The following is a 16,239-nucleotide window of genomic DNA, read 5'->3' on the forward strand; positions in this document are numbered from 1 at the left end:
CTATCTATCTATCTATCTATCTATCTATCTATCTATCTATCTATCTATCTATCTATCTATCTATCTATCTATCTATCTATCTATCTATCTATCTATCTATCTATCTATCTAAAGTGAGATGAAGAGTAGACCATCTATGCAAGTATTGCTTAATTTTTTTCCATGCAAACAGCACAATTTGGTTGATAAAGAGCTTTATATTTACTTGTGATGTTTACCCCTAGGTATTTAAACTCATCTGCAATGATAAAAGGTAAGGTGTCTAATCTAATATTGTGAGCTTGAGAATTCACTGGAAAGAGCACACCTTTATTCAAATTAATTCTGAGACCAGAAATCTTTTGAAATTCTGTTAGAACTGTTTGGACTGCAGGCACAGTATTTTGTGGATCTGATATATACAGTACCATATCATCTGCATATAGAGAAACTTTCTGTTCCAGTCCTTCTCTGATAATCCCCTTTATCTCATAAGCATTTTGATAGTGAACTGCCAGTGGCTTAATGGCGATTGCAAAAAGCAGTGGTGACAAGGGCCTTGTCTAGTACCACATTCTAGTTTGAAGTAGTCTCAATTAATGCTGGTAATACAAACTGAAGCTTCAGGATTGGTATACAGTAATTTGATCCATCCACAAATGTTTGGGCCAAACCCAAATTTCTCCAATGTATTGAGAATGTAGTTCCGTTCCAACATATCAATTGATTGATGCATCCAATGATGATAATATCTCCGGGGTTTTAGACTTTGTGGGTGAATATATTACATTAAACAGGCATTGAAGATTGGAAGCGAAGTGTCTGCCTTTAATAAATCCAGTTTGGTCTTGTATTATTACCAAAGGAAGCATTTTTCTCAGTCCTTCTAGCTAGGACTTTGAAGAGTATCTTAACATCATTATTCAGAAGTGAAATTGGTCTGTATGATGCACATAGTAAGTCCTTATTTTGCTTAGGAAAGATGGTAATTAATGCTTGGCAAAATGTTTGAGGTAGAATTTTAGTGTCTATGGCTTCTGTAAATGTTGCTAATAAAAGGGAGCTAGCTGAATTGAGAATATTTTATAAAATTTGGCAGGGCAGCCATCTGGACCTGCTGTATTCCCACTCTGAAGTTAGTTTATAACATATAGAAATTCTGAAAGTGCCAGAGGTTTATCCAATTCCTCTGCACTAAGAGTATCTAGTTGTGGTATCTGTAATGCATCCAGAAATGCAATAGGTTGTGTCTTGTCTTCTTTAAACTCAGTAGAATACAAGGACTTATAGTAGTCTCTAAATGTGCGCAATATATTTGATTACCCATTTCAATTCAAAAGTATACATTTTCCTTTAAAACTGTGTTTTGTAATTGACTACCAACAAAAGTCAAATCACTGCAATAAACCCAAAAAACTCAAAAAACCCAAAGGCAAGTAGTTATTTTATTCAAACAGTGACTAAGGGGGCATCCATAAGGGCGTGGTCTCAAGCATACAGAAAATCAAAAACACAGTACTAGGTACACCATTCAGCGCAAAGGAAGATTACAAAATAAAACAAAATTAACAAAAAAAAAAAAAATAATGTAGACTCAAGAATGAGTCTTCTGGCACTTAGCCTACCACTGTATGCAGCTAACAAGGCTACTCAGATAATGCTGCTGCTGGCTTCATTTTTGGCAATTAAAACTCATCACCTTATACAAAATAAAACATCACCAAGGCTTGTGCATGATGCTGCTATGTTATAACACACAAATAAATAGGCAATTGTTAAACCATTGAACTTACCATTAGAAGAGCTGAATCTTACGAAAAAAAAAAAACAATCTCTGTAAAAGCTATAGTATCAATACCACTACATGACAACAAATTTGTGTGGGACTAAAGCACACTGGAAAATGCCCTAAGAAATATTTTAAACGTTTTAGTATAAGGTAAACTCCCCTTGAGGACACATATAAATTCAATTATGATATATACTGTAAGCCTCTCATGATTGTAATTTTACTACTGAATTACTTATTGAATAGATGTTACTTTAAAGACTAATAAAAATTAAGAATATGTGGCAAAACAAACCATAAAACACAGGAAAAAACACTATACACCAGATTATGTGCAATCCCTTTCAAGAATTCTATGGGTATTAACTATTGTAGGTAGCAACTAATTTGGACATTCCTTGTTTTGAACGTCTCTAACTCTGGATTGGAAGAATAAACAAGCTTTTTAAAAGAAGCAAACACATAACAAGGCACAAAGCCTAAAGGTAATCACATTTTATCATGGAAATATAAGCTTATTTTTGTATTGTAATTAAAAAATATATAATTCTTAATCTCTTCTCCACAAAGGCTGTTTGAAATGGAAAAACAACCACATATCCGTGCCATTGGAATGACAGTGGGGCACAAATTCTGGCATACATGAAATATGAATGTCTGACAGAAAACATGAGATGATGCCTTGAATTTGACCTTATTCACCATTATGTTTATTTCACCTGCTGCACATCGGTCACCGCACACGGTTTCAGTATGTTTTTTGTTCCAAATACTTTAATCATGCCACCAAAATTATACTACACTGATGTCCAAGAAAACTGTCACATTTTACATTTTCTTTACCAAAAAGTAATTTTTATTCAGTTCATTTATATTCTGTAAAATACAAATATAAAAATAATATATGCAAATATTATTTTTAATAAAATTTGGGGTTGGGGGCCAGAAAGTCTAAATGGGGAGGCGTTAGGCTCACACAGACCTCCCTGTGGTGTCAACTGTAAGTATCATCTTCAAACTAACTCAACAAGGTATAAATGAGATTCTTGCCTTGTCATTATGCAAGTCTTTGCTTGAAAATAGTAAAATGAATTCTTGCATGCACTGGATGATTTACAGTACATGCAGGGAGGTTTAAGGAGGGATGTTGTTAACTAAAAACAAATCTGTGATGTCATTATAGGTTGCTATTAACAGAAGGCATATGATTCAGAAATACGCTTGGTTATCTTCTATATTAATTGTATACTACACATTGTTCCCACAAATAAGACAGCCAAATTTATATTTAGAGATCACTTCAAGATGTATTTGAAAGTGACTAAAATGAATTGAACGTAATATGGATATTTAAAGACAGAGTTACCTTAAAATACATTTTCATACTGCGTATCTCACATTAACTCCAGGGTATATTAAAAAGATAATCTAGTTATTTTAAGGTATCTTAAATACATTTTAAGGTTTCATATGCATTTCAAGATTTCTTGAAGCATTTTGAGATTTCACAAATATACTGTGTCATACACGTGCGTATGGGAGATCTACTGGTAATTGCACTGTAATCCAGAAGGTGATGCTGTTGCTTAATTCCTTTTATTTTCCTCCCTCTGCATAATGGATGACTAATGGATTTTCCACCTCTGACATCATTTCCGACTTCCAGCCTCCAGACCTGCCTCTTTCGCATCATTATCTGGAAAACGGGCTGTGTTGCCGTTTTACAGTCAGTTGGAAAAAGACTCCAGTCTGAAGAAGACATATCTGCATTTTTCCCACATCCTATGTTAACTATTGAGTCTCTATTAGGCCAATATGAGTGGGTGTGTTCTGTACTGGATTGGTTGGTTACTGTGCTGCACACAAAGTAGATTAACAATATGCATAACCCTATAAATAGGGTAAGTGGAAAATGGATATATTAACAAATTTTAAACTGAGAATTACCCAGACTTTGTTCTTCTGTTTTTGGTCTTGGCTAAAAATTAAATTAAACAGCTACATCACTCAAATATGGCCTAGTAGCGTCTCCATACATGTACTGTGGGGCTGATGGATGTTTGAGATAAAAACAAAACAGCCTGAAGGTCTCTAAGAAAATAACACAAAATTCACAGTACTCAGGAGTGACTAATGGAGGTGCTTTTTTTTACCGTTGGACTTGGTAATATGAATGGAGAGATGGTGATAGATTAACTGGTAACATTACCTCCTTTGTAAACACTAGATATTAACTGATAACTCATGAAACAGTTTCAAGATTTTTCCCTAGTTAGTGTTCTAACCTGTCAAATGAAAAATTCTGTACCCTAAAAAAAAATAAAATAAAAAAAAAAAGCTCATAGCTATAGCAAAGAGTAGCTCTTTTCATTTAAAATATAGTTATCATTTTAGAAGAAAAACAAATATTTTACAACAGTCTTCATGAAGAGTAACCTTACTCTATTTCTTCTTTACGTTAATCTTTCAAAAAGAAGTAGATGATGATGATGATATAAACAGCACCTACAGCAAGATTTGGTCTAAGAAATTTGCCAAGATGCCCTAAATGGACAACCTGTATGCATTCAACATTTACCAAGGACAAGAAGATAAAATCTTATAAAGAAGTATGTTCTTCCTCGCTGCAAGGCAGCTTACAATTTTTGGTCTTAATTTCCTTCTCTCTCCCTCTCTCTCTGATCTTAGCTTCTTTGTTCCATTCTCATTCTTAGTATCTTTCTGATTCTTGTTCTGTTTCTCCTTTTATTCACATTAAGCACTCTCCTAAGTAAAAAAAAAAATTAAAGTCTATTTTAATCTCAGTAATTTAAAATACATTCATAATTTAATTTAAATGCTGAAAACACAAGAGAAACATCAGCAGCTTTGCATTCAGTGTCTTCCCTTTAATTTCATTTTCTATCTGGTATGAGAAGTTGCCGAGTGCAGAGATTGCTGAAAGATACCCAATGTTGATCCGAGACACAATTTCAATGTTCTTTCCTGGCACAGTTATATGAGTTTTGTCATTCTTTATTATAATTACATATTACATTCTTTATTTTAATTATACATAAAGTTTAAAGCTATTGCAAATAATATTTACATATATAAACAGCTAATATAATGCAAGGCTGGTGCTGGTGACTGTGCCTCGACATATATAATATACAGTAAGATGTCATTTACCATCATTTTGTCAACATAAACATACCAGATGGCAGATAAATGTTTTTAAAGTAAAAGTACAACAAAATAGTTTTACTTCAAACTTACAAAAACACACTACCATTTTGAGACCACATAATCCCTCAACCATGCACACCATGGAATACTGCAACTGCTGATGTGCACAACCATGGAACTTTTAAATTGCAGTCCTTTGTAATCTTCCACTCCTCCAAACATCTGCAGGAGGCCTGCAAGACCCTTAGCTAATTGCTGCTTTGATCTTTGTCGACTTTATTCTCTTGGGTCTCACAGCAGTGCCCGAGTGTGGATTTGTATGCTGAAAGATTCTTTAATACTGTATAAGCAAAGTACAGTACACAATTATTATTTGTGTCATGATTGATTTGTATCTGTTTTGCCGCTATCACGGAAGTGAGGCAGCATAGTCAGCTGGACAATCTTTCCCAGTGCAGTTCCCATTCCTGGTTCACCCATGGAGCTGATGCCTTCTGCAGGATATAATATTACAGCATTGTGATTGTTGCATTGGCCCACTGCTCCTTGCAGGACAACTATAATAGCAAACATCATTTTTCTACCTCATCATAAAAAGAAGGAAGTTTGAAAATGACAATACAAAAGATGCAGCTATACCACAGCCATGATAATCCCTTTATAGTGCAGCTTCTCAGAGAAACATGCCCAAGAGATAAGTTGGAATACAGCCTGCTTGTAAAGGAAAAGTCCTCTGACTCACTTCTTAACATCAAGACATAACAGGGCTAGTAAGAACTAGCAGTCAAGCAGAAGGAGGAAATTAACATTTTAATAGTGTGAAATGCATTTGTCTTAAATGAAAAGGTACAACTTTCTGGATCATTGCAAATGGTGAATTTACCCTATTTTAGCTTTAGAAGAAAAGAATGTAGCTAGTCCTCATAAAAGCAAAACTTCAAAAACAAACACTTTTTTGCATTCCCCTCTCTTTCCAGAGAAGCTGGAAATATCACAACAAGAGGAACCTGCAAGCAAATAGAAAGGTAAATTACATAGAGCTTATCTGTTATTTATGAGATTCCAAATGAAATAGTGTGTAAATGTAAAGTTTTTTGTCAAGAGTCATCAATAACTGGAATTGGCAATGGAAATAGCACCAAGAATGTTCTAATTGAATTTACTTCAAAAGGAGAGGCAAAAGAGGTCAACTCATGATGGGATTCCTGGCAATTTTAAAAATGAACAGAAGTACAATGTATATGAATGCTTTGTGATCTAAAAATCAAACTTTTCACAAAATCCTGCTCCCTCACAGCAACCTTTATACTTTGACCATATTTGAGTGGAAAAAAATCCAAAAGGGGTTCATGCCCCAGTAAAAATGGTTGGCTTTTTATCCCAACTAAGAAATGAAAACGTAAACATTTGTTATAAGGCAGATACACTGTCACACATTACAAACCCACCACGGTTACATTAATTTAAGCATTTAGAATGATACTTTATTACAAAAATAAACAAGACAAAATTTCAAGGTCAAATGCATGGTGGGATCTCAGATGCCCTTCTTGCTATTATCACTGGCATTTACAAGTATCTAGGGTGTAGAGGGTGTAGTAACACAGTCTGTTCCAACTCAGTTTTAAGACAGACTGAGGGTTTTTAAGTAATCAACAGAAGTTGGGACACCTGTGCAAATTGCTTGCTTCAACTTACAAGGCTTAATTTATTCTAACTGCTGCAGAACATCTGTAGGTTGTAAGCTGTTAGTTGTTCTCTGAAGAAGGCCCATTTGTAATATTCTGATTTTTCTTGTTTTTTTAAGTTTCTGTTAACCTAAACCCAAATTTAAACCTCTGGCAGTTTACTGCTTACCTTTTCAGCTTTTTAGGTCATTGATTGCATTTCAACTGATTAAATTAGAAGAAAAACTGGAAAAATTGAGGTGCCGTAAAACTTTTGACTGGTAGTGTAAATTAACCCAGTTAAAGGGGAATTAATTTCAACTGACTGAAAACATCCAAAACTGATTACACCTATAACTGTTTCAAATAAACCTCTCTATTTTGTCCCTAACGATTAGAGGCAAATTCCCAATCTGAAACAGATCTGAACAGACCAAAAAAAAAGATCTTGAAAGTGTGGCAAATACATTTTTAAGGGCCTGGGTCTCTAGTGAACCACAGTGAGAATCAATCTTCAGATGGAAAACACTGCAGCAATTATATCCAGAAATTCAACAAGGGCAAAGCATAAAATAATTCAGGAAGTCACAATCACTCCTAAAAACATCCAGTCTTCTTGTGTCTCTGCAAAAGTGGGTATTCATAACACAACAATCAGAACGGCACTGGGCAAAAATGGGTTTCATTGAAGAGCAGCACAGCAGAAACCACTGCTAATCAAGAAAAACATAAATTTTCATCTCCCTCTTACCAAGAAGTGCCTCACTGATCCCCAAGCCTTTTGGAAGAACCTTCTATGGTCAGCTGAGATAAAAGTAAAACTTTCTGGATCACACAAGTCCCACTATGTCTAATGAAAAGCAAGCAGCATGCCACACTAAGAAAATCATACTAAAATTATGGTTTTGAAAGTGTAATGGTGTGAGGATACTTTGCTGCTTCAGGTCCTTCTTCATATTGCCACAATTGAAGGAACTATGAACAGACAATTACTAAGAAGAATGTCTAGCCATATGTCCTTGACATGTAGGTGGGCAGAAATGTAGTTGGGTCAGCAAGACACCGATCCAAAATTCAAAGACAAGTATACATCAGAATAGCTAAAGATAAGCAAAACTCAAGTTTGTGACTAACCTAATCACTTCCACAGCTAAACCCAATACATCAATGTCATGACATGATCTGAAATGAACAGTTCATGCTTAAAAACTACTAATTTTTCTGAATTAAATCAATTTTTCCTCAACAATGTTTTAAAGACTGATATTGAATACTAAGAAACATCTGGTTGCAGTCAATGCAGCTAAACTTGGCACAACCAGTTAGTAGATGAAGGGAGGTCAATTACATTTTCATACAGCACCAGTGTGTACTGACTAACTTATATAATTTATTGTTCATTTAATAAAGGCGTAAGTTGAAAAAAGTGTTATTTGTTTATACAGTTACCCTTTATCTAATATTACATTTTGATCAAGGTCACATGATTGGCCATTTTAAAATTTTAGCAAAACAGGTGTACCTAATAAAGTAGCCCCTGAGTGAGCTGGTTAAATGCAATGGAAAATGTTTACATTTTTTCCAGCAAATCACATGTATTTTTTTCAGATTGTAATTCATTATTGTAATTTTTCCAATTGTAATCTGCAAGCCATGTCAATAGATAGGAAGCAAGCCATTTACTGTACATGTTTTCTGAAGCCATGGGGAGCCATAGGGAGTGTATTCTGGCACATCAAGCACAAGGCAGAATTCAACTGCAGATTAAACACCAGTTCATCAATAAAGAGCATATTCATGCGCAATGACAATGATTTATATTTTAGATTACCCAAAAATAAATGTCTTTGAGATATGGATGGAAGATTGAATACCCAAAGGAAAACACAAACACAAGGGTAGAATTAAAACCACTCACACAAACTCTGGTTCCTAGATTATACCACAGTAACACTAACTCTTGCACCATTCATACGAGATTGTACAATTACTGAATACAATTAAATGTTTAATAGTAACTGTACATCTGTTGTTATATACTGACTTAGTAAAACATTTTTTTCTAAAACTGAATTTACAGCTCTTATTTACTTTAGTTTTGTTTTACACACACTACCTTGAACATGTCTATTTACAATTTTCCTTTATCCTACAAATGTAAGTTAAAACTAAAGATTAATCTTTTTTCTGTTGTCTTACAATTGTATTGTACATTGCCATTCTAAATCTAGTTTTAAGGTAGTCTTTCACTATATCACTCCTTCCTATTTAATGGATTACTTTGTCACATACTTCATACTCACGGTTTACTTTTGAGTCATTTAAAGTAGGTGGTATTTATTATATTATACAAAAACTTACATGTTGAGTTCTTGGTAAACAGCATTCTGCAGCTTTTTTTCCCAACCTGATAAAACACAGTACAAAAATAATAATAAGATATCATCTTAAACTGTGTTTTATTTCAGACTTTCTTTCAATCCATACTAAATAAAGAAATGAATGCTAAACTTTTTTAAAGTCATCAAATTACTGCAAATATCCATACTTACAGTATTTACATATATGTATCGCTGCATAACATGATATGGTAGTTCTGTGTGGAATCAATGATTTATCCATATTGTTAAGTCTGAAGAATCAGGTTATTAAAATCCGTACATTCTAAAAGGCTATGAGACTACAACAGTTTAAGAATGAATGATCAAATGGCAAGTATACAGTATACTGTAACTTTTAGAACTAGTGCACAATACGAAAAAAAGACCAAAACAATTAACATGATTGTTAAGCAGTAAATGTCCAAGCACAGAGCATCCATTCATTTTCAAAATCCCAGTATTTTTATTAACTTGCTTATTGAAATATAGGGTTGCATGAAGCAATCCTGGCAGATCTTTTATTTAGGCCACAAGGCAGGAATCCAACCTGCATGGAATAGTAGAATATTGCAGGTAATAATCCCTAACTAACTCACATACACATTCACATACACACACACCATACTAGAACAATTTAGAAAGGGCACATTGATTAGTAGGCATCTTGCAAATTTTAATGGGAAACTGGAGTACCCTGAGAAAATAAACACAGAGATAAAGAGAATGCGACAACTCCACCAAGACAGTGGTCACAGTTATGAGGCATTAGTGCCAGCAAAGGAAGGGTTACGGATGTTTGATTATGTATTATGTCATTATGCCAACTCTGTATATGGGTGAATGAACAAGAAAGCAAAAAATGCTGCGAAGCAAGTTAAACAAACAGGATTGTGTCCACACCTGAATATAGGTGAATAAAGATTACTGTATATGATTCTATATTTTACATTAATAATGGAATCACTTATATTATAATTTACACTGTTAGATGCCCTGTATGCAAACTGGAATATTACTAGACATTCTGCCAACATTTTAGAATAGGGGCTTAAGGTTGTGCCACATGTAAAACAAAAAATCCTTTGTTAGGCCTTGTTATGTAGCATTAAGTGTCTAATAGATACATTATCTATAGTGCTTTATAATCCTTAAAATGACCAAAAAAAACTAATAATGGAAGTAAATAATAGACATCCCTGTCCCAGGCTGGGGTGTAAGTGCAGGGCTAATATTGCTGTCTGTCTTTCTCTTTCTTTCTTTCTTTCTTTCTTTCTTTCTTTCTTTCTTTCTTTCTTTCTTTCTTTCTTTCTTTCTTTCTTTCTTTCTTTCTTTCTTTCTTTCTTGATTGTCTCTTGCTCTTGTCTTGTGCCTGCTGATACCAATGTAGGCTGTGTACAACTGAAGCCATTTATTACCTCGTTATCAACTTTCAATTAAGAGAGAGAAAATTTCGTCTTTTAAATGTTTTGCTTAAATGATCAGAAGTTGAAATGTACTTTATTATTTTGAAATGTACAGTTTAGCAAATTACACGAACATTTAACTAGTGTGGATCAAAACTGAAAACTTAGCATCAATATTAATCACAAGTTAATTCTGTATATATGCTGTATAAATAATATAAAATTTCTAAGGTATGGGTTGTCGCTGGAGGCTGGGGGCCAGACCCAGCCGGGATGCCTGGAAGGACTAGGAGGCAGTGTATACGTCTCCCGGGCCACGAGGGGGCAACCGCCCTGGATAAGGAGCAGGCCACGGGGACCAGGATGTGGAGTAATTATTTATTTAGTTTTTAAATCATTTAATAAATTCAATACAGTGTCACAAACAGCTAAAGCCCACCACAGGTAGGCAGCCAATCAGAGGTCCACATTCTCAGATACACACACACACACACACACACAAACATTAAGAGTCACTCATACCACACCAATTCAGAGACATCAAGCATGCTTATCTTCAGAATGTGAAAGTAGGGTATTTCCCCGAATATGTCCTCTCCCCCGGTCCTTCCATCACATGGGCATCCTGGCCGGGCAAGGGTGCTGGCCGTCCACCACAACATGTATAAACTTTTTGTAAAATAAGGTGGCAGTAATTAGCAGTATTCAGAATATATGATATTATCTCATGCTTAAAGTTATTACATAATTTCTGGATTAAATAGATTAGAGTAAAATAAAAATGAACGTTATTATTTCAACCTTTGTATGTATTGATTTTGTGTGAATAACAAATCAAAAGTATAGGTAACGTGCATATTTACATACACTATATTTTCTGAACCTGCTTTCTCAGGTCAGAGACACAGGGAGCCAAAGCCCATTGTGGCAGCAACAAGTATAAAGAGTATAGTCTAGCCCAGAAAAAGTACTGGGAAATACATTTTTTTCATTATACAGTATGAGAAACCAATTAAGTGCACAAAATGAGTTAAGCAATTAAAATGTTACCATCCATCCATCCATTTTCCAACCCGCTGAATCCGAACACAGGGTCACGGGGGTCTGCTGGAGCCAATCCCAGCCAACACAGGGCACAAGGCAGGAAACAATCCTGGGCAGGGTGCCAACCCACCGCAGGACACACACAAACACACCCACACACCAAGCACACACTAGGGCCAATTTAGAAACGCCAATCCACCTAACCAACATGTCTTTGGACCGTGGGAGGAAACCGGAGCGCCCGGAGGAAACCCACGCAGACACGGGGAGAACATGCAAACTCCACGCAGGGAGGACCCGGGAATCGAACCCAGGTCCCCAGATCTCCCAACTGCGAGGCAGCAGCGCTACCCACTGCGCCACCGTGCCGCCCTAAAATGTTACCACTGTTTTTAAATATTTACCACATTTAGGAAATGTTGTTTCCATTTCTGGTTCAATGAATATAAAGCAGCAATGGTAATGTAAAATACCACACAAGACAATACCTGATTTCCTGAGATATTGCTTTACATCTTCTTTGAGAGTTTCCAGCTGAACACTTGGATGGTTTAAACATTCCTGGTTGTTAAAAAAAAAAGAAAGAAAAAACAAAACGGGTATATCAGGAAATAAACTTTAATGTCAAAACATTCTTTGCAAAGGAAGATTTGACGTTTAATAAGTTACAAAAGCAAAACCACTTTACCTGAATTTACTATTTAAATCACACTTTTATCATAGAATTCACTGTATTCAGTGTATCATTTTCTACTACTGTCAGAGATTAGTAGTTACTAACATAGTATTTTTTAGAGAATGCAGAATCATAAAGGTACTATGTACTCGTATTAAACAAGGTGTATATTTTAAAATCATACCTTTCTGTTATATTTTTAATTACTTAATATCCAAATTAAAAAGTAAAAATGTGCTCCTCAGATTTTCCTCTGCAAAATTATTTTATTGCCATTCTTGAAATAAAAATATAGAAGCAGGTAAATCCTTTTTATTGATTTTATTTTTTGGTCACAAGTTTGGAGCTGCCACTAAGTAAAAATGTGGTTTTCATAGGAGAATAAACATTGCCACTGTAATAACAATGTAGCGCAACAAAAATCACACCAGTTTAGGGGGGTTGGTGGGGAGTTTGACATTTTGCTCACTGCACTACGTCCACACAACTTCCAAAATCCTAAGATGATACAAAATACATAGTCTATACATAGGATGAAGAGTTAATTAGAAAGCTTACTAGTTCTGATAAACATTCATTGACTTTAGAGTATTTCATGAAGACTTAAACTGTTCAGGCTAAACTATTCTCAATTTGAAAACACATCACAAAAATATATATTTTTTGCAAAAACTGACTATGATCTCTCTAAAACGAATTTCAACATTTTTCTCAATACCAAAGAGGGCACACAGAACCTACCTTTGAGCTAATAGGTTATTTGGTATAAGAGTACAGTATCATACACTATAAGGACTTTGTACAAGTTTAAATAGAGCTAAGACTTTGTATCATTTTATAAAGCAGGACAAAAACTCACAGAAACCCTTCAGAAGACATGGAGAAACCAGCACTGCATGTCCATGTGAAAAGAAGGTACATCTTGGGGTAAAAAGAGCCTGTCATGCGTGGCCTACTAGAAATAAATCCAGCTTCTAGGGGTACCATAGGAAGAATGAGTGGCACCCTAGGAGAAAGTTGGCAATGCTTGGCAGAGACACTAAACAGCAATTGGGCATTCACCCTCCAACTAAGACAGGTAAGCTACTGAGGACAGGCAGTGGATCAGTGCAAATATTTGAGTGTGGTACTTGGAACAGCCAGTTCACAGTTGGGGCAGCTGGAACTCACTCAGTAATATTCCAATCCCCCAAGAAGAACAGGCCAACATAATAGCTACAGCCAACAGCTTTGTGTCTTCAGAGTTCAGCACTCAATTGCTTCTGGACGAACTATACCCTGTTATATCAAATCACCAGAAATGAACTAGAACCATACTCTTATCTAAACTCAACATGCTAAACACAATTACTATATATTTAACACATAACATCTAACATATGTCAGCATGGTACAAAATAATGATAGAGTTTTCCCCACTAGTCCATATATAGCCATTTACCAGTCCTTTAATTAGGTAAACAGATGGTTTTGTGGAATATAAGTAAACACTTTGACCATACCTGCATAATGCATTTGCCCTTTAAAGAACAATGATGACAATTTCATTTGTACAGAAGATTATGCAGTGCTTTGAGATAAAGGGAAAATGTCAGCCACTAGACAAAGTTCTACTCTAGCCTACTGTCCCTATAGCCAAAAGGGGCTGTCTTGACCCAGAAGATGGGTGGGGGAGGGAGAGAGAGAGAGAGAGAGAGAGAGAGAGAGAGAGAGAGAGAGAGAGAGAGAGAGAGAGAGAGAGAGAGAGAGAGAGAGAGAGAGAGAGAGAGAGAGAGAGAGAGAGAGAGAGAGTGTAGGGCTTGGAAGTCAGTGAACAGGGTAAATCCCTCCACCCATTAGACAAAGAGAAAGCCTTTGTAGAAAGAGCCCGAAGGGCAGCAAATTATTTTCTTAATTTCCTATTCCTTTGTGCTCTGTTTGTTCTTTTGTGTAACCGAATTTTCTTGAGAAATAGTTTACATACAGTACCTTTTTTGGAACTGAAACTGTCAAAGCTTTCCAAAAGATGCTGTACAGACCAAAAAAACGTATGGTAAAATAGGTTATGGAAATATGCTAGTGACATTGAGAACTACTTTATGCAATTCCCTTTCTCATTGATGATAACCGTGACTTTGAAGTAACTATACAATTTATGCCTTTGCATCACAATGTTTCTGTTCTGCTTCCCAAACACAAAATCTTCAAAAAGATGGTGGGAACATCAGTAATTTTTAACCTTTCTTAAAAATGTAATGCTTTCCATGTAAAGTGTTTAGCATTTGCAACTATAGAAGCAATGCTGTTACTAGAAATCTTACCCATCCATTTATTGATAAATAAAGTGTTGAAATCTTACCCATATTTTTCAAAGACTTGAGACATCCCTATTGTAAAGGGAAACTTAGCGGTAAAAAATATAACAATGCACACTCAAATAAGGCACCGAAAAAGATATTATTGTGTGAAATGCAAAATCCCATTGAAATGGAAATGAGGTGAAAGGGGCACAGATCAAAATGATTTCAGCAACATAGGCATGTATATATTTAGCCAGCTTTGAAGCTTTAAAGGAATTTTTCTGCCAAAAATTATATTTTTTATATGTTACTTTCTCAATTTAGCTTTCAAGTGATGGGAGGGAAGTACTTTAATTTTGTGTTAAATATTATCTCATGTCTTCAGTTTAAACCCTCAATCTTGTTTGAGCACATTCTGTTTTAATTTATGAGAGGTTCACCTGGAAGACGTTTATGTAACAATATTTAGTAAACGCAAATGGGTTTTGAATGTTGTGAGTATATGACTGGACGAACTGACGTGTGGATTATGAGACACGAGTATTGTGGGATTTTTTTATGGATGTTTTTAATATTGTTGTATATGCTGATAAATGCTGGTCAATAACCCCCCATTCTATCAGAAACTTTGTTATCTCCATTCTGTACGAGAAGATGAAATTCAAATTTTTTTCTCAGCCATTACCACAAGCTACATGGGTTGGGACCATATAAAAATATAACATTTTTGGGTGGAGTATCCTCTTAAAATAATGGGAAAAGCTGAAAATATAACATAATTATACAAGTACATTGAGAAGGCCTTTGGAGGTTGACAGTTTGCTAGTGGAATGACTTGTTCTATGAAGAACATGAAGAAACAACAAAGTCCCAAAAATCACCTATTTCACATCTTCTTATAAGCATATACACACTAGTTAGTTTATCTGAGCTTAAACACAGATAATACTCTTTCCTAATGTTTTCTTTATATTTGCACATCCTTCTCATAATGCTTGCCTCATTTGCATATTCCAGAAGTCAACACAATGACTTCTGAAACTTTTGCTAGCTCTCTTGCTAGTCTTATAAAAACTTGCCTTCACTGACATTTAAGCTTTTGCATCTGCTACCTCCTCCTCCAGCAGTCCCTAACAGTAAGAAACAATCATTGAGCTAATTGCCAGCATGTCAGGAATTCTTGTCCTGCGTCTTCAGTTACTTTCTCCAAATGCCATTTCCTTAAATTCTTTTTCTAAATGCACAAAACTAAAAGCAATGCTAGTTTTCCCTTACGAGCTCTATAATATAGCCTTGGTCACACAGTTTATTCACTTAAAAGATACCATCCATCCATCCATTATCCAACCCGCTGAATCCAAACACAGGGTCACGGGGGTCTGCTGGAGCCAATCCCAGCCAACACAGGGCACAAGGCAGGAAACAATCCTGGGCAGGGTGCAAACCCACCGCAGGACACACACAAACACACCCACACACCAAGCACACACTAGGGCCAATTTAGAATCGCCAATCCACCTAACCTGCATGTCTTTGGACTGTGGGAGGAAACCAGAGCGCCCGGAGGAAACCCACGTAGACACGGGGAGAACATGCAAACTCCACGCAGGGAGGACCCAGGAAGCGAACCCAGGTCCCCAGATCTCCCAACTGCGAGGCAGCAGTGCTACCCACTGCGCCACCGTGCCGCCCACTTAAAAGATACAACTTTTTAAAAATAAAACCAACGTTCTACAGATCCATACTAAATAAAGAAATGAATGCTAAACTTTGGTAAGGCATGAAACTACTGCAAATATCCATAATTATTTACACAGAAGTATTGCTGGATAACATTATATGGTAGTTTGGTG

The 16,239-nt window shown here is 35.7% G+C and overlaps 1 protein-coding gene across 1 annotated transcript in view; it reads right to left on the reverse strand.

Moving 5' to 3' along the window:
* Positions 1-16,239, reverse strand: part of tbc1d19 (TBC1 domain family, member 19) — a 168,427-nt gene that overhangs the window by 131,079 nt on the left and 21,109 nt on the right. Inside the window, exons 2-3 of the mRNA XM_028802001.2 lie at positions 11,920-11,992; positions 8,965-9,010 (exon numbers count right to left, since the gene is read on the reverse strand). Of these exons, the coding sequence (XP_028657834.1) occupies positions 8,965-9,010; positions 11,920-11,992 (119 nt within the window). The remainder of the gene's footprint in view (positions 1-8,964; positions 9,011-11,919; positions 11,993-16,239) is intronic.

Source organism: Erpetoichthys calabaricus, chromosome 5 (assembly GCF_900747795.2).
Source record: "Erpetoichthys calabaricus chromosome 5, fErpCal1.3, whole genome shotgun sequence".
Lineage (NCBI taxonomy): Eukaryota > Metazoa > Chordata > Cladistia > Polypteriformes > Polypteridae > Erpetoichthys > Erpetoichthys calabaricus.